The 18,499-nt window shown below is 37.7% G+C and overlaps 1 protein-coding gene and 1 pseudogene across 2 annotated transcripts in view; one reads left to right on the top strand and one right to left on the bottom strand.

Moving 5' to 3' along the window:
- Window positions 1–703: 703 nt before the first annotated feature.
- Window positions 704–18,499, bottom strand: part of Lrrtm4 (leucine rich repeat transmembrane neuronal 4) — a 771,295-nt gene continuing 753,499 nt past the window's right edge. For both annotated transcript variants that reach the window (XM_051154758.1, XM_051154759.1), the window contains exon 3: window positions 704–1,629. In XM_051154758.1, coding sequence (XP_051010715.1) covers window positions 1,408–1,629 — 222 coding nt within the window. In that variant the 3' untranslated portion in view covers window positions 704–1,407. The remainder of the gene's footprint in view (window positions 1,630–18,499) is intronic.
- Window positions 7,147–7,997, top strand: LOC127197052 (nucleophosmin-like; annotated as a pseudogene).

Below are 18,499 nucleotides of genomic sequence, written 5' to 3'. Positions count from 1 at the left end.
GTAGCCAGATGTGAGCTCTGGGAGTAAAACCCCAGTCCTTGGCAAGGGAAGCAAGCATTTGAAACTGATGAGCCATCTCTCCAAACCCCATTGTCTCCTTTGAAAGAGGATTTTAAAAATGACTGCTATGTGTTTTTCTGTATGGTTACTAATTCCCACATAGTTGTGCCATTCCTCTATGATCAGGCAATCTTTAATTCTCCAATTGGTACATTTTTCATTTTCCATGTGTTAAGAGTAATGGTGATCCTAATAAATATTAGTACCTAAGCTTCATTTCATATGTATTTTCTACACCTATTGATGTTTCTCTACCTGATCATTGGGTACAGAAAAAAACAAAACAAAACAAACCCTTGAGATTACTCCATTGTTACTCTGGTACCAGGTAGACACATTCTACGCACAGGAAGATGGGCTATGGTATACCAACCGCAAAATAATATATTTTATTTTTCAACATTTTTTTCTTTTATTGATAAAAATTACACAAAAGCTAAGTGATAATTAAATTTAAAAGCAATATTACACATCATCTTGAGTGTAGAAATTCATCCCATGAGAGTTTCATCCACCGGATCCCTGACCATTGTTCACAGAGCCCTTCTCTCCACTCAGGGTAGCACGCAGGCTCTTCTCCAATGCAGGCGTTCACAGATGTGGCTATCAGGTTTCCGTCTGTGATGGATGCCAACTAGGGAGAAACCCAGAACTCCTGGTATTGTCTATAATGTGTACTGAGTGGATATACACTTCGATGTACTTAACTCTTTCCAGTAATTGATCGAAAGTTGTAGTCAACTCTCTTTACTTTAGGTCGATGCAAAACCAAATCTTCTCTTGGTACCATGTAAGTACTCACATTGAGAAGTAGAAAGTCATTTAATCAGGAAATTAAGAAAAATGAAGTAAATAAAACCAGAATATATCCAGGTTTTTCAAGAAAAAAAGAAACTAAAATGAAAACATTGGAGAAAAGGTCTGTGAGTGTTACGCACACCTTACAAGGAAAACGGAGTTGTTTCCCCAAAATTCCCACCCTCCCCCCTGTGGTTCTCCAGCCCAGGAACCATGCAGTGTAGAAAAATCAAATATACAAACAAACCTATAGATAGCTAGGGTGAAATCTATTTTTATAAGAACTTAACACTCTTGACTATTTACATCCGGGAGTGCTTGTGTTTGTGTTGTCTTAAAGCAAAGAAAGGTGTGTGTCCTCCCGGTGAGTGCTGGGTTCATCAGCTGCCCAACTTCATAAGCAGTTTGGGGTTTGTTTCTCACTATTTCCTAAACTTCTGTACAGGAGCAATGGACTCTGGCGGCTGGAGGCTGCTGGACACCTCATGTCCTTTGCGACCAAGGCCTCCCTTCCCCTGCGAGCTCCGCATCAAGGAGTTGGCTTTAATGTTAGTTTGTTATTCTCTCCAGATAAATGGCAGGTGCAGCCGACCTGGCTATGGTGGCAATGAAGCTGTGGTCTCTCCCAAGCTCCAGACTGGGGCTGTCATCCTGGTCTATGGACACAGCTTCATAGGCCTTGTTGATATGAAGAGGCTGGTGGGCCTGGCAGTACCCAATCACTGGTTGGTCATAGCTGTAATACGGCAAGGGCTTCACGTGGTGGGGCATCTGTATATGAGAAACAGAGAAAGCTGTTGTTTAGTGATAATCCTTAAAAAAAGAAATGAGTCATCTCATTGATCTGGTTTTGTTTTCCATGTTGATTTGTCTTCTATTACTTGAAAATACCAATTTAACAAAACAATGGTTGTTATTTCTGGTTATCATAATTTATATGTACTTTGTACATAAACTTACATATAATGTATTTCAATGTTTTATTTTGATTCCACTCTCAGTTGACACATCAACACAAAAATATTAGAACAACCTAAATGTTTATAAACATGGAGGACATACATCATACACATGAAAAGCAGCTGTGTATGCCCTACTAAACAACTAAAAGCACTCTAGAGCCTACCTTTGAAGGAACATGCTATAAAACCAGGAAGATCTGTTACAGAAAGGCATGATAGGTCAAGTCAAAAAGAAAATGTAAAAGAATGTACATTTAAATGATCAAATGTGTCTGCTGATAAATGCAAGTTCTCTGCGTGTGCTTCATATGTCTGTCTATATGTTATGTTTGTAAACATGTTTACATGCACATGTCTATAGTGTACATGTTCTATGTACGTATATATGGCTACATGTTTATGTTTTATGAGTACATTTATATGAATGTTTTATGTTTTTATATGTAATTTACTTATACATGCTACCCTCTTTTATTTTTAATTACTTTCTTTATTGACAATTTCATAATGCATATAAGCATTCTGGTTACTTCTACTCACCCTCTCTTATTTACTTCCCATCACTAGAAAAGTCAGACCAGATCCTTTCTCAGACTCATGACTTTTATTTTTGTTTTATGACCCATTTAGATTAAACAAAGCCATCTATGTAACCATTGTATTTGATCTAGCCATTATAGCCCAGTAGGGCCTTTAGTGGGTACACATCTCAAGAACATACTTCTTCATCCACTTGAGTCAGTAGCATGTAGCTCAGCAGTGAGGGGTGAGGCCCCTCCATGCCTACCTGGTGATATGCCTATCCTTCTACAGACTCAGAGTAGAATGCTCTGAATTCATATTCTAAGTGTCTGTGTCTTCACTAGGAGACGGCATTTCACAGCCTTTCTCTGTATCTTATGGCTTCTACAATATTTTCACCCTTTGTTTTGCAGTGTTCCCTGGGCCTGTAAAAGGATCATATAATTGCTTTATCGAAGAATGAGCATTTATTTATCCCTTAACTTCAGCATCTTGTACAGCCAAACATCTATGCACTTATTACTATTCACTGTATGTATAAACATAACCATTTATAAGTCAAGTAGTTTGACTTTGTATCAATTTAGTTCAACAGATTTATTCAATATCCCTGTAGGTCCTATGATCTCTCTTGCCATGGGTTTTTGACCAAGTTAAAGTATTACAAATTGATTCTTTCTTCTGGAGACTATATCTAATATGAAATATATATATATATATATATATATATATATATATATATATATATATTTGTATTTCTCATTTCATATAATTACAACCATCATTTTTAGCTCACATATCTTATATGTAAAATAAAAATGCCACAGATACTTTCTAGCAATGCATTGCATAAAAATAATATAAATATTTAGGCAGGCACATCTCTCTGTTTAAAATATGAATGATATTCTTTTCAAGCCAACATGCTAAGTCTATATTGACTGTCACTGCAACAGACCTGAGAGTTTACAGAAATCATTTTAATAGAAAAATCTGAAAATACTGTAGTAATCTTAATTTCCTTTGTTGCTTTTTATTAGACCTTATATATCTGGTAAAGAAACACATTTCATTGGGAAAAGAGAAACACAATTGCATAGTTTTTAATCTTGTGCTTGCACATCTGTCTGAACCTGCTACATCAATTTGATGGTGTTGTGTGACTCCATGTTGAGATGAGAAAACATCCAGGACTCAGCTTCTAGCGGGTAATGATTTGAGAGCTTTTGCCATGTTGTCACTGCTCAACCTCTGCTTTACCTTTGGGGATCCTGGGGTCGTAGCTCTGCAGAGTGAATCTCACTGACAACTGTAGCTCTCTGGTAGACTGCCAGTGGAAGTTGATGGAAAGGAAGGCTTAGAAGGGGAAAGATTGTTCTTCTGTGAGCTTTCACTCTGATCATACAGTAGACATTCTTCAAACAATGCCATGTCTTTTGAACTAGTTGGGTCATTCCCATAACACCAGGTGATAACTTTTAACACATATGTCCTAGTGTATAGAACATAGTCATGGTTCTCTAGTGGAACAGAACTTATAAAATTAATCTCTCTACATAAAAAGGTATTGATTAGAGTAGCTTGCAGGCTGTGGTCCAGCTAGTCTGACAATGGCTTTTCTACTAATGGAAGTTCCAAGGATACAGTATCTTCTCAGTTCACAAGTGTGGATGTCTCAACTCATCATCACTATATGTCAATCCAAAGAATTAGGCTTTAATGTCAAGGAGGGAATGGACTTCCCAGCAAGAGTGAGAGTCACTATACCCTTCTGATCTACCTAGTTAGCTATTTTCCCTTACTCACAACACAGTTGCTGTTGGCAGTTTTTGCTGAGATAAAAACCGTCCATCTTGAAGGGAAGCTCTTAAGACACAGGGTGCTCTAAAAGGAAGTTAAGCATTCCATTCTACAGGGAAGCTCATTAAGTATAGGAAATAAACAGCTTAAAATAATTTCAGGGCCTCCCTCAAACTGACCAGATTTGTAAGTCCTCCTACTTCTGAAGGACTTCTGAGGGATACCTCCACACAAGCCAAGCTGCCTAAAAGACACTGACAAGTCAGGTTTCCTGGAAGAGGCAAAGTCTAACACTCTTAACTACTGTGTCATCTATACAGGCCTATTTTTATTTTTTATCCTTTCAGATATCTCTCTATAAGCCAGCACACTGTCCAGACATAAACTATTCACTGTCATTTCTGTTTTGGGAAACCCTGTGGGATTTCTTTAAGTGTCAAGTGGTAGAGGAATGATTGGTGTCCTGGGTCAACACAGCTCTGGCAAAGCGAGAAACGGAAGCAGATACTTTGTTCAGAGAATTGAGTAGAGAAATATTTTTGGAAAGATCTTCCTAAGAATATTATGATCCATTTTTATTTTTCATATTAGTATCTGAAGGACAACATGAATATACCATGAAAAAAATCATGAAGTTACTTCCAAGCATAGAAATATTTACTGGACACAGAATATTTATTCTTTACATTTCTTTCTTTCTTTTTACCTTTTATTTTATTTATTACTTGTTCCACAACAAAGATGTTGGGATTAAATTATAGCTTACAGGAGTTGACACTTATCTCCTTCCATAGGGATCCCTGCAGGTCAAACACAGGTCTCAAGGTAGTCAGCAAATGCCGCTTTCACTGAGCCGTCTTGCCAAGCCTTGTTCCACACTTTCACTTAAAGGAATGACTCAGTTTTGTTTTCCAAAATTAGACAGATCATTGTTTTACAGCAAAGTCCACATGAAGAATTGGCTGTGGCTCTGTTGATATCTTCTCTTATTAAGTTGTCCCCCCCCCCCAGTCATTTTATTTTTTTTAATATTTTTATTAATTTATTCATATTATATCTCAATGGTTATCCCATCCCTTGTATCCTCCCATTCCTCCCTCCCTCCCATTTTCCCCTTACTCCCCTCCGCTATAACTATGACTGAGGGGGACCTCCTCCACCTTTACATGCTCATAGTGTATCAAGTCTCTTCTTGGTAGCCTGCTATCCTTCTTCTAAGTGCCCCCAGTCATTTTAAATGGGAGACACTGGAAGCAAAAACCATGCCTCACTAAATCTGGTGTGTGAGAGTAAGTCAGGGACTCATGAGCTCTCTGTATAAATAGGTTCATCCAAAGGTGAAAACCACCAGCTCCTATGTCAACATTGTTGAGTTTTCCATGTTTGTCTAAAGCTCTTATGTTTAAAATCTAATGTAAGAGAACAATTTAATAGCTATAAAGTTATGATATTCAACTCTGTTGACTTAAATATCAAGGGAGCCTTTTTAACCACAGACCTCTAGTATATATGACATTTTATCTCTGAACTCAGGACATTTGTTTTGCTATAACAGTTGGACCATGTTTTACTATGGTAACCAAGGGCCCATGATGTTTTCTCTGTTGTATCTTAAACAAACTCTTCTGAAATAAAAGCCACTGTAACATTCTATTCTTCTAAACTGACCAAAGGCAAAATAAGTAAGTAATCAGAAGCTGAATGAATTGGCCAGCTTTGAAAGGATTACTGCAGCATTTTCCCATTTCCCCTTGGAATCTATTCTGTGGGGCATCATGTAATCAATTGAATTTGTGGGTTTGGAGCAGCTAAGAGAATGAGGTCTTCTGCTTCACAGTAATATTGTACAGTACATTAACCACCGCAATCACTGTGTGGATTGCTGTTTCCAGTAGTCAAAACAACGTGTCCTTAAGTTTCCCTTAATGTAGTTTTGATATTTTTGGAAATGTGTTCATAGTACTTTACAAAAGGGTCTCCATGCTCCATCCATTCTCTCCCGGGCTCCACATCGTGTCTCAGCAGAACAACACTTTTTACAGATGTCCTTATTAGCATGCCTGGCTACTCATTGGCTGCACAGAAAGCTGTACTTTATTTAAAGACAATTCTGTGGCTCACAGAATAGCAAGAATCTGGGAAATATGTCATGCTTTTCAGCAGTTTTGACTTCTCTAATGTATATATACATTTGAACATAAATCACATATAAAACTTCCATAGAGGAATGTTTTATAAATACATGTTAAGTAGATTACAAAGGGAGAAAGCATTCCTATGACCTATTATAAGTCACTTTGATTCTCTTGATACCTGGCTGATCCTCTGAAAATGGGATGTCCTGGCATCTTATTGGACTTAGGTAATCTTTGAAAATCTTTTCTGATCTTTAAGAAAGCATGGTGGCACATGCCTTTAATGCCAACACTCTGGATGCAAAGGCAGGCAGATCTCTGTGAGTTTGAGGCCAGTCTGGTCTACAAGGCAAGTCCAGGATAGCCAAGGCTACACAGAGAAGCCCTGTATCAAAAAGCTAAAAAAGAAAAGAGAAGAGAGAGAGAGAGAGAGAGAGAGAGAAAGAGAAAGAAAGAAAGAAAAGAAAAGAAAAGAAAGAAGAAATCTACTGAGAATACTTATTCCAATTCTTTTAAGCTCAGCACTGCCATCATATTTTTTGAAAGCATATCCTGCCCTTTTGGTTTTCCAGTTTCCATTCAGATAGATGCAGGGCACAGGAAGGCACAACACACATTCTAATGAAGGCTTTCAGCCCTATCTCGTGCATCAGGAAGCTCTCAATCATTACTGCATCTTCTGATACTTCATAAAACACCATTTACTCCTTGCCAAGAGCATACTTTTTTCTTTCAACACAGCAGAAATGTGTTTTTTAGAAAAGAATGAAACAGCTTGGTGTGATTCTGTCCTGAGTATTTGTTCTGAGGAGCAAAAGGCAGTTTTCTTCATCTGTCTTCGCTCACACTGAAATGCGCACCTCCACCTCATGTATACCTCGGTGGACATAGATATGAGCCCTCCTAAGCATCAGAACCAGCTTTTCAGTTGTGAACTAAAGGCTGACAAAGATTTTAACTCTGAAGTGGATAATGATAAAAATGAGCGCCAGTTATCACCAGCTTAGAGGCAAGGGCAAAAGATGAATTACACATTGCAGGGGCAGAAGCAATGAACTATGAAGGCAGTCCAATTAAAGTAACACTGGTAACTTTGAAAATGTCTGTATAACCAAGTTTCCCCCGGGGGCTTTGAGACTACACCTCCTGTGGTCTTACGGTTGAAGTATGGTTCAGGGCCTGAGCATATTAGTGGGCAGCTAGTGGCTCTAGAGGAAGATGCATAGTCCAAAGATGAAGATGAGGAAGATGTAAAACTCTTTAGTATGTCTAGAAAGCAATTTGGTCCTGGAGGTAGCAACAAGGTGGTACAGAAAAAAGTAAAACTAGATGAAGATGAAAATGATCATTTTGAGGCAGAGGAAAAGCTCCGGTGAAGAATATGCCTGAGTAATGCACAAAAATCAAACCAAAATGAAAAAGATTTAAAACCATCAGCACCAAGATCAAATGGTTAAGAATTCATAAACAAACAAATAAAAAACCCCAAAACTACAATAATGAAAACAAACAAACAAACAAAACAGGAAAAAAAAAAAAAAAAAAACCCTAAAACACCAAAGGATCCAGCTCTGTAGAAGACATTAAGGCCAAAATGCAAGCAAGTATGCAAAAAGGTGGTTCTCTTCCCAAAGTGGAAGCCAAATTCATTAGTTATGTACAGAATTGCTCCCGGATGACCCAGCAAGAGGTTATTAAAGATCTCTGGCAGTGGAGGTAGACAAAAAAATACAAGTTAAATAAACAGTATTTTAATAAAGTAAAATTAAAGAATGAAACAGTTCTTTGAATTATGAGGGTTGGGTGTGTTAGTAATTTAATGGCAGGAGTTTGGTTAAGGGGATATTTTATATTTGGGGAAGAAAGTGTTAATTATAACAGGATGCACAGAGCTTCAAAATCTGTACATTGACTTTCATTCTGTAATTTAATATCTGTAATAATTATATTGAGAATGTGAAACGAATGTGTGAGGGAAATGTGAAATGGATACTTGATAAATTGGACCAAAGACTTTAAAATTTCAATATGGAAATTCAATACTGGTTCCTCCTTTTCTCAAAGGTTCAAACATTAGTTATAAGTACTTGAAGCGTCTGATTGTTCTTAAATTACTGTGGTCTATCATTAGTCTTATTTATTAACTTTTCATGGCCATTGTTCAGATTTCAATATGAATTCTTTCCACTGAAGTCATAAAAAGTTGATTTTCAATTTCCTGAATGACAATTGGATTCTAATTTTCAGAATTAAAGGCTTGTGTTGGACTATTCAGACCATTTAAAAGTATCATCATATAAATCCAAAGAAGAATTCAATACAGTTGAATTGCTTAATGAAGACAGACACTTCATTTATTGGAAATGAAACTGATTTAAAATGAAAGGCAATTGCTAAGTGACTAAGTGAATGTACAATTTTGACTTAAGTTATTTTACTATGTTAGCATGTGAAGAGGATCAAACATACATGTAAACAAGTTTGGGGAATTGATTTCATATTTCAGGAATGTTAGTTAAAAGCTAGGCAACCCTTAACCCATTTAAGTTAGTTGAGTAAAAGAGAAACTTAGTTGTTGATTCAGAGTTGTTGAGGCAGAGATGGGAAAATCCCACAAAGCTCATGACCAAGACAAACAACATGAAACCCTGCCTCAAACAAGGTGGGCAGTGAAGAAAGACACCTGTAATTGTCCTTTATAACCTTCACACTTGTGCTATATGCAGACAGTTACACACATGAGATCTCTCTCTCTCTTTCTCTCTCTCTCTCTCTCTCTCTCTCTCTCTCTCTCTCTCTCTCTCTCTCTCTCTCTCTCTCTCTCACACACACACACACACACAGAATTTTAATAAATATCTTATAGGAGAAAAGAATTTCAAGAATTTGGGAGTTCTTGAGAAATTCAAAGTATTATAGCAATGAGATATGATAGATGTGGGATTCAGAATTTTAGACAAGATGGGAAAGATGTTTACTTCAAGTTTGCCAAATACAAAAAGCCAAATCACTAGGAATGTACCAGTTATATACTTTGTGATTATTTTGTGGTTCTTCCTGATTTATGTAGTTTATTTTATTTATATGTAATAATATGTATATGTTAAAAAAGAAATAATAAAAAATGTCATCAGAAAAAAACTCAAAAAATTTGCTAGAAAAAGAATGGAACTAGAAAAATTCATGCTGCCTGAGCTAACCCAGACACAGAAAGACAAACCTTGCATCCTCTCTCTTCTGAGGTTCCTAACTCCAAATTTGAGTATGTATGTACTCATATGTGAAACTATATCTTGCAGTAATTGCAAAAACCAGGAATGTAAAAAATGACCATTTCCCAGGTGAGAATGGAGTTGGTGTGGGAGCAGTAGGAAGTAGAAAGGTATAAGTGACTTGAAAGAGGAAATGGAAAAACATAGTGAGGCTATATTAATTAGGAAGGAGAGAGTGAGAAAAACACAGGAGGATGAATATCTGAGAAAAGAACATGTAATCATGCTAGTCACTATCTACCTAGAATATTTATTTTTTTATTTTTTATTTTTTATTAATTTATTCTTGTTACATCTCAATGTTTTTCCCATCCCTTGTATCCTCCCATTCTTCCCCCCCCCATTTTTCCATTATTCCCTTCCCCTATGACTGTTCCTGAGGGGGATTACCTCCCCCTGTATATGCTCATAGGGTATCAAATCTCTTCTTGGCAACCTGCTGTCCTTCCTCTGAGTGCCACCAGGTCTCCCCCTCCAGGGGACATGGTCAAATGTGAGGCACCAGAGTACATGTGAAAGTCATACCCCACTCTCCACTCAACTGTGGAGAGTGTTCTGACCATTGGCTAGATCTGGGTAGGGGTTTAAAGTTTAGCGCCTGTATTGTCCTTGGCTGGTGCCATAGTTTGAGCGGGACCCCTGGGCCCAAATCTGCCTATCATAATGTTCTACTTGTAGGTTTCTAGGACCCTCTGGATGCTTCTACTTTGCTATTCTCCCATGCTTCTCTCATCTAGATAAATGACAAGCTTGCAGAGGAAGAAATTAGGAAAACCACACCCTTCACATTAGCCACAGCAATTTAAAATATTTAGGAGTTACTCTAACTAAGCAAGTGAAGGACTTGTTTGAAAAAAATTTCAAAACTCTAAAATATTTATAATACATGTAAGTTGGTGTGTAAAACTAAAATGTACTTTAAATGGAAAAAAATAACAATGACATGATCTATTAAAAATAGGTGAAACCAGAAACATGAAAGGAGAGCTCATGGAAGTTTGCCATCTCAAACAATCCCTGGTAGAATTTTTATGCTTTTCATGTATATTGGAAAGTTAAATTAATAATACATGTGAAATAGCCATCTATTCATTTTGTCAGGTCATCAATTACGTTTTGTGACATTTGTTTACAAAAGGCCCTAAATAAAACAAAGGAGGTACCTGTGAAACTGGCAACTGTCCTGCTTCCATTTTACTGATGGGCTAAAAGGTGTGTAAGAATGTTATCATGAAAGATCCACCACTGTTAAAACTCAGATGGTTCATTGGGTAAAGGCCTTTGACACCTAGCCTGGGAAGCTGACATGTGTCCCTCAGATTCCTCTGGGTGGAAGGGGAGCACTAACTCCTGCAGGTTGTCCTACGACCTTCCCACATACTCTCACAGTTTGACAAACCTGGCATAGGTTGGTCTTTTCTCCTGATCCTTCCTATTCGCGGGTTGTAATGTGTGTGATCTCTATACCCTACTTCTTTCCAAATTTTGATTTTCAAGTCAGTTGTGTGATGTTAGAACAGAATGTGCACTTGTGGTTTAGTGTCCCCTAACAGAAGAATGTGCACTTGTGACTTTAGTGTCCCCTAACAGAAGAATGTGCACTTGTGACTTTAGTGTCCCCCAACAGAATGTGCACTTGTGACTTTAGTGTCCCCCAACAGAATGTGCACTTGTGACTTTAGTGTCCCCCAACAGAATGTGCACTTGTGACTTTAGTGTCCCCCAACAGAATGTGCACTTGTGACTTTAGTGTCCCCCAACAGAATGTGCACTTGTGACTTTAGTGTCCCCCAACAGAATGTGCACTTGTGACTTTAGTGTCCCCCAACAGAATGTGCACTTGTGACTTTAGTGTCCCCCAACAGAATGTGCACTTGTGACTTTAGTGTCCCCCAACAGAATGTGCACTTGTAACTTTAGTGTCCCCCAACAGAATGTGCACTTGTGACTTTAGTGTCCCCCAACAGAATGTGTTGCCTTAAGGTGTCCAGGAACCTCAGCTAATGAGGAGCCATGAGAGTTCGAAACTGTGGTTGACTCAATTGACTGAGGGATATGTTACATTAGCAATGCTCTTAGCAGTCACAAAGGTTTTTGGAGTAATATGCTGGATTAGTTAACTGGCATTAATTTTCAGAAGCTTCTTTTCAAAAGATCCGGTCCTTCTTTTAGGAAGAATTATGTGTCTAAAATAGTATATTGTAATCAATTATATTTTTAAAAATGTATTTGATTTTAATGCCAAAGTACTGGAGTAACAAATGGAGATGATGATATTTTAATTCCGGAATATTTCCTTTTTCAAGAACAAAGTACGTTTTTTAAGAAGTGCAATGACATGTAGACGACGCCTGTCCTCAAACAAGAGAATATGATCATTATGTGAGTCCCATTTGCTCTTTGCAAAAATTCAAACCATACAGAAGTAAGAAAGCAGAAATGAAATTTATCTGTACATACAACAGATCCAGTGTAAGGTATTTTGCCTAGAGATGGAGAGATAGCACAGTCATACAGAATTTGCCCCAGGCATGAGCACATGATTTGAATTCCATAAGCAGAGGATGGTAGGCCACATTTGTAATCCCAGAACTGGGAAGGAAGAGACAGGAGGATCTCTGGGGACAATCTAGCACAAGGTCAAACATAGTGAACACCATGGACACCTGAAGATACATTTTAACCTTCCCGTGCATACACGTATATGTGCACATGAACTAGCAAAAGCATATGTGTTTGTGCTTACAGGAATGTACACACCACACCACACACACACACACACACACACACACACACACACACACACACAAAGACAGAGAGACAGAAAGAGATGTGTTATTACTGGTTCTTAAGTAAACAGAAGCAGGAGTAGCTGTAGCAGTGCAGTTAAGCACTGGTGCCATTCCTCAACCAAGTTTCCCTTGTGTTTCTTCAGTGACTGATGGTTTGTTCTATTGTCTGTATGAGTTTGGGTGACATTCTATTTATATTTGTGTTAAATAGTTATTATGACCCCACACTTATTTTGTACAAGAATATGCCTCTTGAATAACTAGAAGGTAGCATTTTCTCCTTGCAGATAGAATAGAAGAATCTCCAGTGTCTCCTCTCTAATCATGCAGTGGATATTCAGTTAAAGAGAGAAATTCTTCTACAAATGTAAAATTGAAATGAAATCCTCACATAAGGGAGGGGCTTGACTTTCTCCCAAACATATGCCTTTATCAAGCAGAATTTTATACCTGACAGTAGGACTTTAGAACCAACTAACAGATGCAAAGGAAAATCTCAGAAGGATTCAGACATACTGACAGAAAGAAATGACTGTTCTGATCCTAAAACCATTTGAAGAAACTTCTCAGAGCCTGGCTCTTTCTAATAGAGAGAAATCTTGAGATACAGATTTAGTTATGAAAATAGAATATGCTCATTTAGAAAATGCAATTATATATTTTACTCTGATTGGCTATATTTTAGAACAGCAAAGCAGAATAGTATATAAATAATGTTGGCTTTATACTTTAAATGAACTGTGTACAGCTCTAAGGTAATGGCTGGACCTCTGCCATAAAGTATATACTATTAAGGTGTAATTATATAAAAGTGCATTTGCTAACATAATTCACTTATTTATGTGTTTATTCATTCATTCACATGACAGATATGAGTTTTTCAACTCACACAGAATCTATTATTAAATACTGGCCTCCCTTTTGACAGCATGGATGTAGACATAGAGAAAATGTGGGTGAGTAAGCAATGTACTGTTTTATATACATTTACTTAGTGGTATAGTTAGTTTTAGCTGTCAAATTGGTAGAGCCAGGGCTTCTCTGAGAAGGAATCTTCAATGGAAGAATAGCCATTAGATCTGCCAGGTCTATGGGACATGCCTCTGGGAAATTGTCATGGTAATTGGTTGATGTAAGAATGCTAAGCCCATTGTGAATGACATCACATCCTGGGAGAGTAGCTCTGGGTGGTATAAACAATCTGATTAAGAGTGAGTTCAAACCTCAGGGTAAAAGGCTGGAAAAAATATTCCAAGCAAATGGTCACAAGAAGCAAGCAGACATAGCCATTTTAATATATAACAAAATAGAGTTTCAACCAATATTAATCAAAAGGGATGAGGAAGGACACTTCATACTCATCAAAGGGAAAGTCAACCAAGATGACATCACAATTCTGAACATCTATGCTCCCAATACAAAGGCATCCACATTTATAAAAGATTTATTAATGAAGCTTAAACCACACATTGATCCCCACACAATAACAGTGGGAGACTTCAACACCCCACTCTCATTGAAGGATAGGTCATTGAAATAGAAATTAAGCCGAGAAATAACATCATTAACCAATGCCATGAATCAAATGGATCTGACAGATATCAAGAGAACCTTTAACCCAAACAAAAAGGAATATACATTATTTTCTGCACCCACTGGAACCTTCTCCAAAATTGATCACATAGTAGGTCACAAAGCAAGCCTGAACAGACACAAGAGGATTGAAATAATACCTTGTATCCTATCAGATCACCATAGTCTTAGGCTGCACTTCAACAACAACAGAAATAACAAAAAGCCTATACATACATGGAAACAAAACAACTCTCTACTTAATGACACCTGGGTCAGGGAAGATATAAAGAAAGAAATTAAGGACTTCCTGAAATTCAATGAAAATGAAGGAACAACATACCCAAATTTGTGGGATACATTGAAAGCAGTGCTAAGAGAAAAATTCATAGTACTAAGTGCCTTTAAAAAGAAATTGGAAACATCGCACATAAGCATCTTAATGACACAACTGGAAGCCCTAGGAAAAAAAGAAGCAGAAACACTCAAGAGGAGTAGATGTCTGTAAATAATCAAACTCAGGGCTGAAATTAATAAATTAGAAGCAAAGAAAACAGTTTAAAGAATCAACAAAAACAAAACCAAGAGACGGTTCTTTGAGAAAAATCAATAAGATAGACAAACTGATAGCCAAATTAACTAAAAGGCAGAGAGCCAGTACTCAAATCAACAAAATCAAAAATGAAAAGAGAAAAATAACAACAGACAATGAAGAAATACAAAGAATCATAAGATCCTACTTCCAAGGCATATATGCCACAAAATTTGAAAATCTAAGGGAAATGGATGATTTTCTTGATCAATTCCACTTGCCAAAATTGAGTGAAGAACAGATAAACAAGCTAACTAGTCCCATTTCCCCTATAGAAATAGAAGCAATCATTGATAGTCTCCCAACCAAAAAAAGCCCAGGGCCAGATGGTTTCAGTGCAGAATTCTACCAGACCTTCAAGGATGTGCTAATACCGGTACTTTTCAAGCTACTCCAAAAGATAGAAATGGATGGAACATTACCAAATTCATTCTATGAGGCCATAGTCACATTGATACCTAAACCTCACAAAGACCCAACAAAGAAAGAGAATTTCAGACCAATTTCTCTGATTAACATTGATGCAAAATACTCTATAAAATACTTGCAAAATGGATACAAGAACATATCAAAGATATCATTCACCATGACCAAGTAGGCTTCATTCTAGGCATGCTGGGATGGTTTAATACGCAGAAATCCATCAATGTAATCCACCATATAAACAAACTGAAAATACAAAACCACATACTCATCTCTTTAGATGCAGAGAAAGCATTTGATAATATCCAACACCCATTCATGTGTAAAGTTTTGGAGAGATCAGGGATACAAGACACTTTCCTCAACATAATAAAGGCTATATACAGCAAGCCAATAGCCAAAATCAAAGTAAATGGTGAGATACTCAAAAAAATTCCTCTAAACTCGTGAACAAGGCAAAGCTGCCCACTCTCTCCATATCTCTTCAATATAGTACTCGAAGTTCTAGCCAGAGCAATAAGACAACAAAAGGAGATCAAAAGTATCCAAATGGGAAAGGAGAAAGTCAAATTATCTCTTTTTGCACATGATATGATAGTGTACATAAGTGACCCTCAAAATTCCACCAGAGAACTCCTACAGCTGATAAATACCTTCAGCAAATTGGCTGGATACAAAATTAACTCAAAAAAGTCTGTAGCCTTCCTATACACAAATGACAAGCTTGCAGAGGAAGAAATTAGGAAAACCACATCCTTCACATTAGCCACAAGCAATATAAAATATTTAGGAGTTACTCTAACCACACAAGTGAAGGACTTGTATGAAAAAAATTTCAAAACTCTGAAGAAAGAGATTGAAGATAACATGAGAAGAAGGAATGATCTTCCTTACTCATGGATTGGGTGAATTAACATAGTAAAAACACCCATCTTACCAAAAGCAATTTACAGATTCAATGCAATCCCTATCAAAATACCTACACAGTTTTTTATAGACATTGAAAGTTCAATTTGCAACTTCATATGGAAAAACAAAAAACCCAGAATAGCTAAAACAATCATGTACAATAAAAGATCCTCTGGGAGAATCTCCATACCTAATCTCAAGATGTACTATAAAGCAACTGTAATTAAAACAGCATGGTACTGGCACAGCAATAGGCTGGTTGATCAGTGGAATCAAATCAAAGACCCAGATATGATCCCACACACATATGGTCACTTGATATTTGACAAAGAAGCCAAATCTATTCAATGGAAAAAGGATAGCATCTTCAACAAATGGTACTAGTCTAACTGGATGTCTATGTGTAGAAAAATGCAATTGGACCCACATTTGTCACCATGCACAAAACTCAAATGCAAGTGAATCAAAGACCTCAACATAAAACCAGAGACACAAAATCAGTTAGAAGAAAAAATGGGGAAGAGCTTGGAGCACATTGGCACAGGAGAAACTTCCTGAACAGAACACCAACAGCCCAGGACTTAATGTTAACAATGAATAAATGGGACCTCATGAGGCTGAGAAGCTTCTGTAAGGCAGGAGGTACTCTCAAGAGAACAAAGTAATCGCCTACAAACTGGGAAAAGATCTTCACCAATCGTACATCTGACAAAGGTCTAATATCCAAAACATACATAAAGAACTGAAGAAATTAATCATGACCAAACCATATAACCCATTTGAGAAATAGGGCTCATAACTAAACAGAGAATTCTCAACAGAGGAATACCAAATGGCTGAGAAACACTTAAACAAGTGCTCAACCTCCTTAGTCATCAGGAAAATGCAAATAAAAACAACTCTGAGATTCCATCTTACACCCATCAGAATGTCTAAGATCAAAAATTCAAGTGACACCACATGCTGGTGAGGATGTGGAGAGAGAACACTCCTTCATTGCTGGTGGGAATGCAAACTAGTACAGCTACTTTGGAAATCTATCTGGCACTATCTCAGAACCTGGGAATAAGGCTTCCTCAAGATCCAGCTACTCCACTCCTTGGAATATACCCAGAAGATGCTCCAGCACACAACAAGAACATTTGCTCAACCATGTTCATAGCAGCCTTATTCATAATAGCCAGAACATGGAAACAGCCTAAGTGTCCCTCAGTAGAAGAATGGATAAAGAAACTGTGGTACATTTACACTATGGAATATTACTCAGCTATTAAAAACAGGGAATTCCCCAAATTTGTGGACAAATGGATTGAACTAGAAATGATCATAATGCATCAGTTAACCCAGAAGCAGAAAGAGTCAAATGGTATATATTCACTTATATCTGCACACTAGCCCAAGGGTCATGTCCCATGAAAGTCTTCACTTACCAGGAAACTGGGGCAAAGGGAAGGACATTCTATTGGTACTCTAGGTGAGAGAAGCATGGGAGAATGTGGAAATAGAAGGATCCAGAGGGTCCTAGAAACCTACGAGAAGAACATTATGATGGGTGAATCTGAGTCCAGGAGTTCTGCTCAAACTATGGCACCAGCCAAGAACAATACATGCAATAAACTTTGAACCCCAACCCAGATCTAGCGGATGGGCAGGACATTCTTCACAGTTGAGTGGAGAGTGAGAACTGACTTTCACAGGAACCCTGGTGCCCCATATTTGAACCACATCCCCTGGATGGGGAGGCCTGGGGGCAGTCAGAGGAAGAATAGCAGGATACCAAGAAGAGACTTGATACCCTATGAGCATATACAGGGGGAGGAGGTCCCCCTCAGTCACAGTCATAAGGGAGGGAAGTAAGGGGAAAATGGGAGGGAGGGAGGAATGGGAGGATACAAAGGATGGGATAACCATTGAGATGTAATATGAATATATTAATACAATTTTTTTTTAAAATCTAAAAAACAAAAAAACAAAAAAACAGAGTTAGTTCAAGTGAAGGAAGTGAGCCACCAAACAATATTCCACCATGGTTTCTACTTCAAGTTCCTTATTGAGTTCCTCTCCTGACTTTCTGGTGTGACCCACTGAGGCCTGGAAATGTAATATAAATAAAACCTTCCTTCTCCTAAGTTGCTGTCAGTTAGTGTTTTATTAGGGCAACTGGCTACAAAATACTTATAAATATGGAATTTTGAGCTTCCTTTAAGTTTCATGGGTTACAGTATAACACTCAGAAAAGTAAAAATTGTTTAGCTTATTTGGGTATCTTCTATAATCTATGCAACTAGTTCTAGTTTATAAAGGAGAACAAGATGAGAGTGGTTTATTCAAGAAAACTGTTAACAGCTGAATAAGTGAGATGAGCCTGGTCCTCCATGCCTGTCATTGAGACTGAATAGTATGAGTCAAGAGAGCAGAGAGGAAAAGAATTCCCAGCATGTGAGCCTTGTGGATTTCCAAGTGAAGACCCAGGTCGTGCCCAGAATAAAGCTCTCAGTGGCTCCCACACAGAAAGCTGGACTTACACAAGCTTGGTACTTGGAATTCAGAGAGAAAGCTTCAGGTAAGAGCTTGAAAGTCACCCTGAGGTCATAGTGGATCAAACATGTTATAGCAGGAACAAAGCTGGCTGACCTTTGAGTGGAGAGCTTATGGGATGCTC

This window comes from Acomys russatus, chromosome 13 (assembly GCF_903995435.1).
Source record: "Acomys russatus chromosome 13, mAcoRus1.1, whole genome shotgun sequence".
Taxonomy (NCBI): domain Eukaryota; kingdom Metazoa; phylum Chordata; class Mammalia; order Rodentia; family Muridae; genus Acomys; species Acomys russatus.
This window is presented reverse-complemented; position numbering and strand designations above follow the sequence as displayed.